This window comes from Molothrus ater, chromosome 1 (genome assembly GCF_012460135.2).
Source record: "Molothrus ater isolate BHLD 08-10-18 breed brown headed cowbird chromosome 1, BPBGC_Mater_1.1, whole genome shotgun sequence".
NCBI lineage: Eukaryota > Metazoa > Chordata > Aves > Passeriformes > Icteridae > Molothrus > Molothrus ater.
Window position 1 is genome coordinate 5,764,333 of NC_050478.2, and position 16,797 is coordinate 5,781,129.

The 16,797-nt window shown below is 39.3% G+C and overlaps 1 protein-coding gene across 1 annotated transcript in view; it reads left to right on the forward strand.

Moving 5' to 3' along the window:
* Positions 1 to 16,797, forward strand: part of LOC118701655 (sodium channel protein type 5 subunit alpha-like) — a 217,710-nt gene that overhangs the window by 56,917 nt on the left and 143,996 nt on the right. The window contains exons 6-7 of the mRNA XM_054515743.1: positions 7 to 98; positions 8,346 to 8,576. Of these exons, the coding sequence (XP_054371718.1) occupies positions 7 to 98; positions 8,346 to 8,576 (323 nt within the window). The remainder of the gene's footprint in view (positions 1 to 6; positions 99 to 8,345; positions 8,577 to 16,797) is intronic.

Here is a 16,797-nt window from a genome sequence, read left to right on the forward strand (position 1 = left end):
TTACAGATACATAACTGAATTTGTGGACCTGGGCAATGTCTCAGCCTTACGAACGTTCAGAGTGCTGCGGGCGCTGAAAACAATCTCAGTCATTTCAGGTGAAAATCAGGTTAAACACTCGGGCTGCAGTTAAAGCCTACATGCCATTTCCAGTAGTAAACACCGTAATTGCCAAAGACTTAACCATAGATACTGATCAGGAAATGGAGGAATGTAGGGAATGTGACCTGTCAATAGAATACACCTTTTCTTACATGTTTTTCCAAAACGGTTTTTGTGGGCAGAAGGAATGAGAGTGCCTCCAAAACGGCAGAGCTCACAAGTGCTGCAGTAAGAACAGTGGCTCGTGAATCACATACATAAAGTGCTCATCTGTGAACCCTATGAAGATGGCAATGAAAATCTTTTAAAACCTTCGTATATTGATTTTTAGAAATGGAAGGTTAATGACCTCAAAATGCATATTCATGTTTAAGAGCACATCGATAGAGGAATCTAAATCTGTGCTATGAGCTGAGGTTTCAAGACTGCAGGCACAGATAGCCTAATTTGTCATGGTGTTTATCCGTTTGCATGTGATAGAAACACTGCTGAAATTTTGGGCCTTGAAGAGATTGGAAAACATTTCAGTGTTTATTTAGGTAGGTTCAGCATTTCCTCCACTCACGTTTTCTCAAATTTTCAAGGATATGATTTCTCCCCTCCTCACCCCCTCAAAAAAAAGAAGAAAAATCAGTTTTACTACACATCTGGTATGAAAGAAGATCTTTATATAATCTGTTATTATTAAAACAAAAATATTATTAAGTAATTTATGCAGAGTTGAGTCCACTGAGGACTAACCATGCAACAAAACTTTCTTGCTGAGCATTATCTATGGACAGGTCTCATTCAGCCTCAGTGTTTAACATCTCCAACCTGCATGACAAGGTAGAGAAGATAGCAAAAACCATGCATGGTAGATCCTTTCTGTGATAATCCTGAACAGATGTTGGCAATTACATGTTAAAAATATTCAAAGCATTGAGAGAACTGCTCAGATTCTCACTCACAGATCTTTAAGGTTAGAAAGGCTTTTCCACCCACTCTATTATACACTATAGTATCAATCTAAACAAACTATGTGTAGTAAACTTGCAGGAACATGTATTAAAACTCATCACCACCTGGAGTATAAGCTAGAAATGGAAATTCAGGAATGGAAGTGTTAATAAAAAATATATGTCTGGGTCTATAGTTTGGTTCCTCATTCCAATACCACAGTAATGGAAATCAGGGAAATTACTGGGAAAGAAGGTAGTTTTCATTGGAAGTGTGTGTCCAAATACAGAATTTAAAGAGATTCATTAGGTCCTTGAAACAGGTACCTGTCTTAATTTTTATCTTTAAGTTTTAAAGAACAATTGATTAGCAGAGATTTGTGGGGATTTTTAAGTTGTCTCTAACAGGATTTCCATTGAGAAAGGATTTTATTTTCCTGTGGAAACAGAGCTGAGCATCACTTTGCAGATCCTGTAAGATGACAGTGGCTATTGAGAGAGAAAGGCAGAGTTTGTTTCCTAGATTCCTCTGATAGCAATTTGAAGACTTAACTTGGAGGGACATCCATCTCCAGGGGACACCTTTCACCTTAGATCTTGTCTCAGGCTTGAGCCTCTTCAGAGCAGAGCATGTCCATTTTTCTGAGTTACATATACAACAATTTTCTGCTGCCCTATATCAGAGGAGGAGCTGAAGCTTGTTTTACATCAAATGATAAGATATGACTGCTGAGATTCAAAATATCCAGATTCAAATACACCAAAACCCTTCAGCGGTATTAAACACTGAGTTGTTCCATTTGTTAGTTAATAGGAAAAAAAAAAGGAGTGTTATTTATTAAAGTAATGCATAATAACTCACATTCTCTTTTTTCATTCTGACTGAATATTTGATTAGTTTTTTTGATAACTGCATTTTTATGTACAAGTTCCTGAATTATTTGGTGACATAACTGCACGTAACATGCTAATAGAATATCTGGCCTTTGATTTTATCATCAAGATTACCGGTGCCCTGAGTATTAAATTACAAATGTGGAGAGCTACAAATTGCCATAGCTGACAGTGAAATCAGACAAGGTGGGGTTTTTTTTAAATATTAGCAGATAATTTCAGAGGAGTCTGTTCATCTTACAGTTAGGCATATATATTTTAAAAGATATATTGGACATGATGCTGTGGTTTCTCTGGAGATCAGTCTGAGTTTTTAATGATAACATAGGCTTATGCTGAGGTGAAATATTTTCCCCCAGCAGACTTAAAAATGAAAAGATGATGAGCATTATCATCTTTCATGAGATTTTTGGGGTTAATTGCCATAGAGAGGAGAAGGTGGTTGTTATTTTTGCTTCCTCTTTCACGTCTCAGGTGAAAAACACCAAGCTGTATTTTCCTTTGGAAATATCTGATCTTTCCCTCAATAAAATTGATCACTTTTCCATCAGGTACTTCTATTTGCACAAACATGCTCGGACTCCTCGTGCTCAGTGAAATTGTTTACAGAAAGCCACGGGCCAAGTCCTCAGTGGTGTGAGGCTTCTGTCCAGCAAAGCACTTAGAGGCTGCTTTTCAAAGGCATTCTGCTTCACTTGGAATCAATGAGTTTCTCTATCGACTCCAGAGGGAGTCAGTAAAGCTGACAATTAGTGCTTTTAAAAATCTCACCTACCTTTAATGTCTGGCTCTAAGTGCTCAAGCAGGCACCGGGATCTTTAGAGGGACACGGGCTCTCAGGGCTGAAAAAGATCTCCCAAATTCAGAGTCCATTCCCCTGGCCTAAGGCTGCATTTAGCACAGCTCAAGCACGGCATGGTATTTATTGCCTGACCTCTTTGAGAAGCCCTTCAAAGCTGGAGGTCCCAGGGTCTTCCTAAGAAGTCCAGGAACTGTTCCAGTGACTCATTGTTTTTGTTATTAGAAGATTTGTCCCAGGTGGATGGTTCAGATCCAGACCCAACAACACAAATGTTGGCATCTACCAGCCAGCTTCCCTCTCACTGGAGAGCTGGGGCTCAGTTTGAGTGCCACAGTGCCAATATCTACTGCTCCAAATGTCCATGGACCTGCAGGTCCTGTCTCTGAACGCAGCCTCTCCCTCTTTTGCTTCATCAGATCTCTCTTTTTTCCCCTGGAGCTGTGTAAGGCATTAGGTCAGTGCCTGATCTCCTGTGGCAGCCCTTAATGTGCCAGAAGACCTCCATGGAACCCCACAATTTCCCTTTTCTGCACTGAGCACACCCATTTCTTCCTGTTTTCCAGTTGCCCATGATATTGAGAGGAAAACAAGCTTTGTACAGGTTCAGGTGCTTAGAAATAGGTAACATTTTCTCTATGGGAGCATTTTAAAACCTTTAACTCTCAGTGATTTGATTTACTAATTGGCATCTTGCGTGTTCCCATGGCAACTGGATTCATTTGTTTTTCTAGCCAGATAGGAACCATGGTCAGCAGCAGAACAACCCACTGAAGCCACTCATTTGTCTCCCATTAGCATCCCATTACCAGAGCATCCAAATCCCAATGGGCTCAATAGGAACAACAACAGAGGGTCTTGAATCATACTTGACCCTCATGGAAATCACTGATGTTTTTGATAAGTACTAATTGAGATAATATAAACCCTGAGGTACACCCACTCCATCAAAAGGCCACAAAAAGCAGGCCATCATCATCATCATAATCCTCATCATCATCCCAGGATTTTGAAAACTGCCTGTGTGCAGCTGTATCCAGAGAAGCTCCCCTGCTCTTTCTGGAGCAGGCGTGTACACCACGGACATCTCACACGAAACGACAGGGTACCGGGGAAAGGTGACCTCATAGAAAATTGGGCCAAGGCACTTTGGGGCCTGATCCAGCTCCCATTTAAGTTAGTGTGAGACTAAAGGCTAAAAATAGTGCTGTGAATGTTATCCAGTGCCTCTGTGATAGCCAGAACAGAGCTTGGAGAACAAGAATTAAGACTGTGTGGAGGAGACCGACCCCCCGTTCACTGCACTGAAATCCTGCTGCAGGGAGATAAATGTCACCCTTTTGGTGGGTAAATCACTTAACTCAAGAAGTAACTACCCCAGAGGTGAGAAACATATGGCATATTTGTGTTTTCCTTGGAGACTGGCCTGTCAGTCACTTCTCCACGCTAAGCCACCCTGCACCTGCAGGAATGCTGACACCAATTCAAGTTTGCCAACACATTGATAAACTCTTTGCTGCCCCATGTCTCAGTAAGTAATGACAAAATACACTCAACAAGGGTGAGCCCTTCTCTCCCTACATGCCTGTGACTCATGCATTTACAGGACACAGATGTATCCTCAGGGAAAGGAATGGGCTTGATGAAGACAACCCTGCTGCAAGTCACACTTTTTTCTTTTTTTTTTTTTTTTTTTTTTTTTTGGTGGTTTTTTATTTTTCTTCTCCTTCCTGCTTGTTTCCAGACTGTGCATGAACGTGTCTGATGTTCTGTAGGTGATTGCCAACATCTGGTATGGATGTCATACTGAATTATGCTAATACTTCCTCACATCTCACATAAGGAATGGATGGTGTTTTGGGATCCTGCCATTTCTCATTGTTTGGTGTTGCTTGCATTTTCTATGGTTTCTGATTTGCATTTGAAAAATGATTATTTGATTAACCTCTGAATGTGATAATTTCTACCTGCCTTAACAGGAACATTTGGGCCAAATTCTTTTTGCTCTCTGCGGATGTCAGGCTGCCTACACAGCCCTCATTCCACTGATTTTGGATCTCGTGGTTTTTTTCATGTCATGCAAGCAGGATTTGGCCCAGAGGTGTGGAAAGAAGTCAGTGATTCAGAAAAAGCCTGCTATTGATTTACTCCACAGGGAGTAATCTATAGACCCATTGTTATTAACAGCTGTAGATGTTACTCAGCTTTGGATCAGATCCTCAGGTTTTTTCCTGCATGCTGCCTGGTTTGATGTTTGACTTGCAAGAATTAAGTAAATGCCTTTAATGCCCCATAAATAATATCTTCTATTAAGCTATATTGCTGTGCTCTCATTGGCACTATTTCAAAGAAGGATTATTTCTCCAGAAGATTTAACCGTGCTCTAAATTTGAATACATCTAGCATTGCTTTTACAAAACATGGGATTGATTCAGAGAAATGCAGAGCACCTGCAAGAAGTCCTGAGTGTCCTTAATTCCCCTCAGCCCTTCTGTTTTAGAGGCACAGAAAGCTTAAATGAGCAATGAATTAAATATTTTCCTTAGCCTTGGCACTTATTTGTGTCAACCGCCTTGATGGATGCTACTTAATTTTCTGAGAAAATTTTGGTTTTAAAGGGTGAGAAAAAAACAGTTCAGCTGTAAGTATAACACTCTCCAAATGGTTTTCCTGGAAAGTTTTAACAAAGGTCCAGGAGGCAGAGTACAAGTTATTTTTAAATGGTCTTTAATTACAGAAATTGTATTTGTAAAGAATCATCTTCTTAAATTGTTCAGAAGCTTGTAAGCTATGAAAACAAAACAAAACAAAAGTTTAAAAAAAGTTAAAAGGAAGTAAAGCAGAAAACCGTCTCATAAAGAAATTATTTGATACCTGCAAGGAATGAACTTGTAAAACAAAGATTATAGAATTGCTATTCTATTTAAAACTCCAGTAGGTAATCTGGGAAAAAACATGTTTCATGAAATGACCTTGAAATTGGCAATACTGAGGCCTGATTTTGAAAACAGAGTGTCTTTATTGGTGGATAGAATTTTGTAGGGTTTTTCTCTAATATTATCCCTATTCATGTTAGGACTCCCATTGTCTTTGCCCATATGAGTAAGAATAATTAGTGCACTTAGATGGTACAAATAGACTCCAAGTTTGTATTTGTATCACAAACAAATAAATATTCTTCAGGGATTTCACAGGGAGTATGGCAGTAAAATAATTTGTAGTAATTTTTCCTTAAGACTCACTTTGCATTTGGATTTCCCAAGTTTAACCAACTTCAGTAAAGCAACATCTGTGCATTCAAAGTACAACCACTGATAAGAATCACTGAAAATATTTCAGAATATAAGATTTTAAAAATTTAGAATTCTAGTTTATTTGCAAATTTTTCCTCACCTCACTATTTGTGTAAGACCTGGCTGTCTTAAAGGTCTTATAATGCTGGGCAAGGGTGACAAGCCAGAAGTCCTTTCAGAATTGTGCTACATCTAAAATTAGCTCCTGTTCAGGTAAAAAAATTTACTCAAGGCTAGATTAGCAGAAGAGGTTTTATTTTATTTTGGCATGAAAACAGGCAGCCAAGCCTACAGATGGGTTCAAAAATTCAAAGTCAGCCTTTTTCTAAGTATCTGAGCATAACTGACCTCATTTGTAAAACCTCTTTCTGGTGAGGAGGAGAGGTAGCATGAAAATCCAGGTTTTGCCTGATGTTTGTCCTGCAACAATTTATATATGCTGTATTTTTGAGCAGAGAAGGGAGCTGTCTAACCTCACCCTCTTTACCATGCCACAAACTCATTTTGGAGAGGGAAACAAAGAATTTAGTGGGGAGAGCAGCAACTGAGAGAACCAGAGGTCACAGCCTCAAGCTGCACCAAGGGAAATATGAGTTGGATATCAGGAAAAAGTTTTTCACAGAAAGAGTGATAAAGTTCTGGAATGGCTGCCCGGGGAGGTGGTGGAGTCCCCATCCCTGGGTGTGTTTAACAAAGCCTGGATGTGGCACTGGGTGCCAGGGTTTAGTTGAGGTGCTGGGGCTGGGTTGGGCTCGATGATCTTGGAGGTCTCTCCCAACCTGGTCATTCTGGGAATTCTGTGAGCTCCCCACTCCTGGTGGATCAGTGCCTTTCAGTTAAATGGGCCATTTTACAGATGCTAGTATCATTCACAGATTAGCAATATCACATGCAGGAGTGGAGTATTTTAGGGTGCTGGGTGCAGGGACTGCTGCACCTGTTGGCCATTCCAGCAGCTCATCCTCATCTGAGACACCCTGGTTTCCACTCACTCTAACCAGAGATTTTTAAGCAAAGCCAAAAGCTAATTTTGCTTTCCTATGAGTCCTGAAGTACATTTTCACATTATTTCCAATTACGCAGCCCTAGCTTAGCCTTTGTGGCTGCCAAATTCTTGGGGTGGAATTCCAAGGAACTGAGATTTAATGTGTGTGTTCATATTCAGTGAGCAAATCAATGTGCTTCTGAATATTGCCCAGGAGAATTCCTCCTGTTTCCTCTTTGCATTTTCTTTTTTTTTTCTATTTAAATCAATTTTTCTTATTGCTGCCATACTGGTGACACAGATTATCAGAAGCACTTATTACTGCCTGCCAGTATTAAATAGGAAAGCAATGACAAAATTGCCACCAATGTGCAGCTGATATTAATGTCCAGCTGCAGCACACCAGTTTAGAAGAGAAGGGTCTTTTTTAAAAAAGGAATGGGGTTTTCTGTTGTAGTCATCTAATGTTCAATCAGCTCAAACAGTGCTTATCTCCAGGAACACTTCAAAAGCAATAACTATCACTTGAGAAAACTGTATAATTATTTTTATCTGAATATTTATGGAAGAATAAAGTGAAGCTAGTGTTAAAGGGTGAAATAATAAAAGAGAAGCTAATTGGTGTGACCCAAGTCTTTGGTGTTATGCAATGGGATTATTTATCTACTTTGGCAGCATACTATAAAATGATTAACTTTGCCCAGGTAGTTTTGGAGCCTCAGGTTGTTTTACTCAAATAATTTCCACTGTATTTATTTGATTGCCTATATTTGGCTTTTTTTCTAATCCCAAATTCTTGTTGTCTTAAGCAAATGAATTGAAGGCAGAGGAATTATTCATATGAGGACAGCATGTTGGATTTGGCACTAAAATATGTAAAATAATCAGGGAATAAACAGCATTTCCATACCTCTTCATCTGTTTATGTGAGGGATAAAGTTATCAGAATCACCTGAGAGATTTAAAAGCAATTCATGTTCTGAAAATTCAATGGGATTTAGGCTTTACCACCATTACTGTAGCTCCATGAAAATATAAAGTATTCCATATTTTCTTTATCCATGGATAGTTTCACATCTCACTGTCCCTCCATCCAGTTCTTCCCCTCCATTTTTAAACCAGTGTTTGTGCAATTCCAGGACTTTTGTACAAAACCAGGCGAAACTAGACATTCATAGTGATCACTTGTCTCTCGTTTCTGACATCCAGTTGCAAGCACATACTCAAAGCCCTTCAGATTTCCCTTTCCATGGAGATTTTCATCATGAAAAGCAGCTGTCTGCAGACACATTTCAGTCTCTCAGTCTATAAACTCTTGGCTTTTATCTCCCTAGGGCTGAAGACCATTGTAGGGGCACTTATCCAGTCTGTTAAGAAACTTGCAGATGTGATGATCCTGACCGTTTTCTGCTTGAGTGTCTTTGCCCTCATAGGCCTCCAGCTCTTCATGGGCAACCTGAGACACAAATGTGTCAGGGATTACACCATGTTTAACTTCACCAATGGCTCCTTGTACTTGGATGGTAGGATGTGGAACAACTCAGAGGAATTTCTTAGTGATCCAGGTAAGCTCCTCTTTGCCCTGTAACTGGTTTCTGATTATTTGAGGTTTGGAATTTTTTGTTTGTTTATTTGTTCTTGGGTGGGGTTTTTTTGTTTGTTTGTTTGGGTTTTTTGTTTGTTTGGTGGGCGTTTTTTGTTTGTTTGTTTGTTTTGATTATAATGATGAAGATCTGTACCTGAATCAGCAAAATGTGACTACTGCTCATCATGATGCCAGTGTGGTTTTGAAAGGCCTAGGTACCTTTCTCTGAATCTCTATGGTGCCTTCACAGTTCATGCTGAAATTACTTCTGCTGCTTTCCTGTGAAGTCCTGGCTGCCTCACAGATGATTTTCACAGTTTTAGGGGGTCTTATGTATTTTTAAAGCTCTGTTTTCTGGAATTGAGCAATCACATGAAAATTTCATCTGTGTGTGTGTGGGTCTGGTTTGCATGTTGTTTCTCTGAAGACAATGTATAGCTCTTGCATTTTCTAGAAAAACTTCAACATTTGGGTTAATGGCCTTAAAAAATTCAAAAGGTAAAGCGAAGCAATTCAATCTTTATTAATCTGAAAAATCCCAAGAGAATTTTTTTAAGGAAAACTTTTGCTGTTTGGGCCTAACTCATTATTTGGGTTGGGCCATCCTGCACAAACTCATGACCTTCTGTATTTCATTTATTTTAAGGAGAAAAATGAACAACATAATCAACCCATTAACTGGAGTTTTGGTTGAGAGGAAGTGTCATTCTGTCTTGGGGTAGCTCTGCTCTGACTCTGTGCGCCCTGCAGTTCTACATCTCCAGCCACCTGCACTATAAAAACCCCAAATATGACTTGAGGGAGTTGCCTGGCTTGACCCAGGGCTGTGTTGAGCCAGGGATTTTGCAAGGGCAGTCCCTCCATTCCCCACTGGTGACTTCTGGCCTTTCTGATCAGTTCCTCTCCCTGTGGTCTGAGAACCCTGGAAGCAGTGGTGTTAAGAAGGTTTCCTGTGGAAACCCAGGGCACTGGGAATATTTCCCTGTCTGCTCTGGGGTGCCCTGACCCCCAGGGGAGCACTGACTCTGACCCTCATTCATGGAGAAAGTTTCCTAAACTCCAGAATAGACCAGAATCCACTAAGGTGTGAAATAGATTGTAGAGAGCAGTGTAGGTGTATCACTTAGGTGGGAAATTGAGGTTTTGGGATTTTTAGTGTGTTGTGGATGGAAGCAAGATGGAGGGCACAGGGTGTTGTCCTGGGCTTCTTCTTCTTCATTCTCCTTCTTCTTTCTTCTCCATGGGTTTGGGTGGTATTTTGTAATTGTGTGGAAAAGTCCACATTGTGGGCTCTGTGAGATCAGTTATTGGGTTAAAAGGGAAATAATCTAGGTGTCAGTTCTTAATTGGATAGTTTAGCTTTAAAAGACCTTGGAACAAGAGATTGTTGGCCATTTCTTGGTGCTTTTCCAGTGTGCTGAGTCTGGTGTGGAGAGCGTGCAAAACTCTAGATAAAATCACAATAAACCAGAACCTGGAGACTGAAAATCTCCAGTGTGTCTCTCTTTCTTGACACAAAACCACTCCAGGAGGGTCTCCCCCAACAGAGGAGCCCCCTGAGAGGGCCTAGGCAGAGTCCCAGAGGTCGGGGAATCAGCAATGGGTATCCCAACAGTTTCCTTCAAGGAATAGAAAGGTCACCATGGGTGTCTTTAGGGCATGATGTGGTGGATGCAGCATTAAGGAAGGACAGGTCACAAAGCTCTGCCTGAGTGAGGGTTGTTTTTGGAACTGGCCCTGACCACCAGGCTTGTGTGTCCTCTCCATGTCCCTGTATCAGAGCCTTATCAGCTGAAAGGGGAAAGAGCTCTTGGAATTCTGGTGGATGATGTGGAACCTGCTGAAGTGTTATCACATCCCTGCTTCCAGTGAGGAACTAGTAAAGATGTTTGTGCACCTGTGCTGGATTAAGCCACTTCAGGGCTCCTCTACCCACAGATAACTGAGACCTGTGTGAGGAGCTGCTTTCCCTGTCTCAAAGAGGCATTGAGGGATAAAACAGTGATGGCTGGAAGCACAAAGCCCTGCAAGAAAGATGAGAGGGAGAAATGGGGCTGTGAAGATAGTCTGGCTCTCTGGAAATGGAAATAGGGTAAATGTGATACAGGAAAGTCTGTTAAAATACAGATAATGTCAGGGCCAGCTGCAGCATTGCTTTAAATGTGGGGAATTGTACAGCTGCTCCAGCATACCATGAGCAAGTTTATTTATGTAGTTCTGATATGGGGAGGAGGGCAGACACTGCCAGAAATCCATATAGGAAATCCAGCAATGGTTAATAGGGTCATGAAAATATACTTGCTATCACTAGAGGAGATTTGCCTATTATAAAGATAACCAACTTGGTGAGATCATGGATTAAAGTGAATTAAAGGTAGTAATAATAATAATATTAATTAGTATTTTCATGATATCTGAAAAGAAAGACATGGTGCATTATGACAAACAGTTGTCACTTTGGATAGACAGAAATCACTAAAATTGTGAAAGTGTTGAGGCAATACAGCAGGCCCCTGAAGACCAAGAAGAATAGCAGATTTATAAGAAAAAAGTAGTGACCTCTGAATAAGAACAATGAAGCCTTCCTCAAAACACTGAAGAAGGAGGCTTAGCTATTAGGCAAGAGAGAACAATATAAAGTAGGATTTTCATTTAACATCCCCTATTGCACTAAAGTGATTCAGAAATGGAAGGACTGGCTCATTTTGTGACTAGATGGGATAGTGCTTTGTATTTCATTTTGCATAAGTATTATGGTGAAATGAAGTGACCGTTTAAAGGAGAGGCACTGACCACAATTTAATAACAGTCCGAATTTCAAGTACTGCAGGGAATTAAGCAATACATACAGTTAGATTAAAGCGTAGGCAGACCAAATTAGATAAAAAGAGGAATATATTAAGAAACAGAATCATGTCAGTGTTTGTTCTGAAGAAGAACTAGAGAAGAAAATTGGCCAGCATGTTGAGATAGTAGAGTTCACTCAAAGGGAGCACAGAAAATTACAAGAGCTCTTTGGAGATTTCAAAACCAATGTGGCTGAGTCATTTAGTTTGGAGCAGGGACACTAATCTAAAAAACCCAGAAAACAGAAACCTGAAGTACTGTCAGAGATCCATATTAATACTTTATAGAAAAAGGGGATGTAAAGATATAAAGGAGTCCAAACCACTGAAAATTAAATTGGAGAAATTCTTAATTCCGTTCATCAGGACACCCAAATAGATAATTAAAATGGGGTGATGTGACAGTTCTGCTCTTCTTGAAGAGCAAAAATTTGCTTTGGATTCTTTAAGAACATTTTAATATTTTAAAGGACAGCAGGGAGCCTCTGAAATGGCATCAGCCTCCTCCTGTGCCTTATAACTGTTTTTTGCATGAATGAAAAAACAGAAATCAGTAAAACCCCTTAAAAGGGTAATTGAGGGAAGCATTGTTTGGTGCTGCAGAGGAAATGGTTGAGAGATTTAGTCATGAGGTGTAAGGAAGATAAGAACTTGGGTTTGAGTCTTTCAAAGCCCTTTTTAGTTTGAGATAATTGTGTGCTGTGGGCATTTGCTACAGGGGACATTTTGGTTGTGTCTCTGGGATGGCCCAGGATAGCTCCAGGTCTGCTTTTATATTCAAAACTTCATATCTGGACAAAGTTCTGTAATCTTTCCTTATCTGCTTTCAACCTCCAGGCAGGAAATTTTTTTCTCATCTGTCTTCTAGATCCTCTCATTTTGGTTTTATATACAGGGGAAAAAGTCAGTTTTTAAACTTTGTGTCATCACTGGCTTAACCAGTTATGTGGTAGCTCTTGATTTTTGGTTTATCCCTGAGGAAATAACCACCACAACCACAGATTTCTGGAGCTCCTCCCTTAATTCCATACTCAAGACACATGGGTACTTTCCTGTTCTACCAGTGTGTTCAAGAAAAGTCTTTTTCTACAAATCCTGTCAATCCTGCATTGCAAGGTTGCTAATGTTGTTGAGAATTGTTGGGTTTTCCTCTCCATCTGCCATGAGATGATCATACACTGAATCCCATAAGGAATTCCTGTCTGTCCACCCAACATTCTGCTTGTTCTTGCCATCATTTCAGTGGCTTCTGCAGCTGGAGGAAGTGCCAGGTAACTTGAGGAGAAAGAGGCAAAATTGTAAGCATGGAGATCCAGAGGGAAGATTTAAACTGGCTCCTATTTAGGTTCACTAAACACTAGAATACAAAGTCCTAGAATATAAAAGTGTGAGCAAATATTACTGATTAGACTATCAAGAAGGGAAGTGTCCAGGCGTTGTCATGAAAAGCTTAACTCTGTGGAAGGAACTTCTGCTAAGCTACTGTGGATGCTTCTGCTGTCCCAGCTTAATTACTGGGCACAGCAGTCATGGTAAGATGAGACAAATTTTTAGTCTTTCCTCAACTCACAGTGGAGATTCAGGTCTAAAATCTGCCTTTTGCTGGGCACCTCTCTTTGGGATGAATAAGAGAACTTTTATATTCTTTCTACCCATTTAAATGGCTCAAAATTTAAACAAGAACTTCTGTCACGGATGTATTTTATGAAAAATCCTTTTGTTAGGATCTTTTCTCCTGAGAAGAAGAGGCCTCAGAAACAAAAAACGTAAACAATAATTATCTGCTGATGTGGAATGCAACAGGTGCATCTTTGATTGGTCTCATGTGGTTGTTTTTAATTAATGGCCAATCACAGTCCAGCTGTCTCAGACTCTCTGGTCAGTCACAAGATTTTATTATCATTCTTTTCTATTCCTTTCAAGCCTTCTGATGAAATCCTTTCTTCTATTCTTTTGGTATAGTTTTAATATATAATTTTCTTTTAATATAATATATGTAATAAAATAACAAATCAGCCTTCTGAAACATGGAGTCAAGATTCTCTCATCTCATCTCTCGTCCTGGGACCCCTGTGTGAACACCGCCACAGAACTTTTAAGAGGAAGGCTTATCAGAAAAATTATTCCATTCTGGCTTTGTCTCAATGAGTAATGCTTACCGCTGCAAAGCTAGAGAGGGGGAAAAATGAAGATTAAGGGAGAAGTAGCTCATCAGGTCTCCCAGTTCCCTCTGTGCAACTACTCTTTGAATGAATGGATTGTGGGATGAGAGACAGCTGAGCATCAGATAAAATCAGGCTAAAAAATCCTTCATGTCAAGTGCCAGTGGTAAAATTACAATCATTCATCTGGGAAAATGGTGACTACTGATAGGTAATTATTTTCCTACCTGCAGTTCTAGATTTGGTAAGAGATCGCGATCAATAAGCCCAAGGAGGATTATTTTGAGACATTAATAATAACAAACCTGGAAGATTGGAGTTTTAGATACAGCAGTGATTGTACATAAAAAATGAAATAAAGGGGGGAAAAGGTTGAAAATAATGATAGTTTACATCCACAGCATTATGAAAATTATGAGATCAATATATCAATGTCAAAGTCATTGTGCTATTGGGTATCATTAAGAGAGTTACTAGTTTAGAAATACCAGCTGACTAAAAAACTATAAGCCTAATTTCAATACTTGTAAAAATTTCTAGGAAAGCAGCTCCAAATAACATCTGGAAAGCCTGTCTTGGGTTGTGGTGTTTAAATTAAAGACATTTTTGATTAAGTGAAGCTTCATGAACGTGCAAGTTAGAACGGATTAAAAGCTGTGGGATGTCAGATGTGTCACTGGCTTAGAGAAGTACCAATGGACTGGGTGTAGTTGGTTCATGTAGCTGGTGATTTTAGAGTCTTTAATGTCATTTATGTATTCCATTATGAAAATGGATTATTGACTAGTCAGTAAGTAGAAATCTGAGTCTTTTGTTGAGCAGGGTTTAATGTAAGGGCTGAAAGCATAAGAAAAAAGCTTTAGAGTAGAACCTTAAAACTATAATTAAATTATATAAAGTCACTTATGGAATGATAGTCTTAAACCCCAGCATTTTCTTTTTCTTTAGACTAAATACCCTGTTTAAGACACTCTGAAAGAGTCTTGTTTTCAAATTGTTTTATATACTTTTTCCTCTCAAAATCAGAATCTTTTAAGGTAAAAAAGAGCAACCCTGTAATTTCCGTTAGTCTTGTCCAAGCAACTGATGTTAAAAAAAATTAACAAGTAAAATAAATGAATGTTTAAGCTTTATGAGCCTTTAAATGGGAGGAATCAGCTACTATTTTTATGGTTCAAAATAAGTATTTCAGGTTGTTATTTTTCGCTTCTAGAGTATTTTCTGGCATTCATTTCATGGCAGTGATTTTTTTCTTCTGCAGTCAAATTGTGTGGTTAACAGTGATCTGGGGGAAAACACAAAACAACTTTAAAAAGAAAAAATCCAGATCAAGATTAATATAACATTTTTTGTCACCTCCATTTAGACCCAGAAGCCTTAGGGTTGCTTCAGGTTCTGTATTTAGAAAGTTGTACAGGGTATGTGAAGTTTTGGGGATACCCATCCAAATCATGGCATTGGGCACTTGAGAAGGGATCAAAGGCTTGTGTGGAAGAGATGCTGAGGCATAGATGTGTGAATATATAGAAATGTGCATCTGCATGTAGATGAGACTGCGGGGATCTTCTCTAAGCTCTGCTCCTGATTGTTATCTCTGCCTGATGGAATCATTTTTGTTTCCAGAACCACTGAAATGGAGCTCCATGAACAGATACTCTGAATCTGCATGGGAACTGTAGAGAAAAGAATTTTGTGCAAGTCAGATAATAAATATGGCCAATTTTGGGAGAGCTGAAGTGTTTGAGGCGTTGTCTGAGGGGGTAATAGAAGACACTGAGTGCTTGATGAATAATTATGGAGGTGGGAGGAAAGAGAGAAGCAATAAATCTAGTTGGGACTGGAATAGGTGTTTTTTTATGTATGATTGTGAATGAACCAGTGATTAAAACAAGGAACCTCTCTGGGCTTTCAGATGGTGCTTGCCAGCATGGAATCTATTGACATTACTCTAACTGTAAATATTGTGGCTTTGTTCAAGTACCTGTGGGTCTTTTGATAAGTAGCTTCATCAAAGTTCAAAACTTAATGCTCTGATGTGTTATTAACATGAGTATTGTACCTGTGCACTTTAATTTTTTTAGCTAAATAGAAAAAGAAAACCCCAACAGAAATGCAAGGATCATAGGAAAAAACATAGGAATTGAAAATGCTGATCCAATGCAGTCTTTTCCTGACCATCCAGTAAGACTTTTTTCATCATGTGGTGAAAGATGATGTTCTTATATTATAAATATTTGAAATATTTTGTGAAACAGGAGCATATCTACCTCAGTTACACCTTTTGTTCTCATCACTGCTAATAGAAAGGAGAGATCTACTTGAGGAAATATCTGCCATGGAAAATTCAGACTAAACATTTTCCGTTTTCCTGCACCTTCAAATTTTTCATAAACTACAGAATTAAAACACCACCTGGCTTGAACAGTGATGTGCATTTAGAAGGACTTTCTATGTGCCCATTAAGGTCTGTCCATGCTCCAGGTTCAGCAATAAAGTGCATTGCAAAGCAAAGAGGCATCTTCTGCTTTTACACTGAGCACACAGCCCAGGTGCTCCCTGAGCAGAGAATAACTTGCGTTGCTGCTTGCTCTCATTGCACTGGTTTTAAGGAATAAGTAAAGATATATTTTCTCCTGATAATTCCATCAGTGTTGAACTCCCCCAAGCGTGGTAGCGATAAAATATAGGAATTCCCAGGCTCAATCTGGCCTTGGCATACCTAGAGCAGCATCTCTCTGTGCCACTGAACAGTCCCATTTGCTCCAGCAAATGATTAGTAGAGCTCAAAGTATAGGTATTTTTCTCATTTTCTATTAACAATAATTGTTGTAACTCAGGATATCCTTATCTACACAGGCAAAAAATCTTTCTTTGAATGTTTTGTCCACAGGGGCATCCTGCAGCAGCAACTTCAGCAGTTCAAATGGGAAATACAGTGAAAAATATTTCCTTTATCTTTAGTTTTGAAAATTTTTATTTTCTTTTCCCCCTTCAATTTTCTTAAGGCAAAAGACATTGTTATCATGTTCTTGTCACTAGGAGCACACAAAGCTCCCTGTTCTCTTTTTCCAGAATACATGCTATTTTTTACTATGATAGTCACCTTTTTTCCTAGGATAAAAGATGCCCATTTTTTCAATTGCTGCTCTTCCTAAATTTTACCAGTCATCCTCATTACTTCTCAATACTTCCC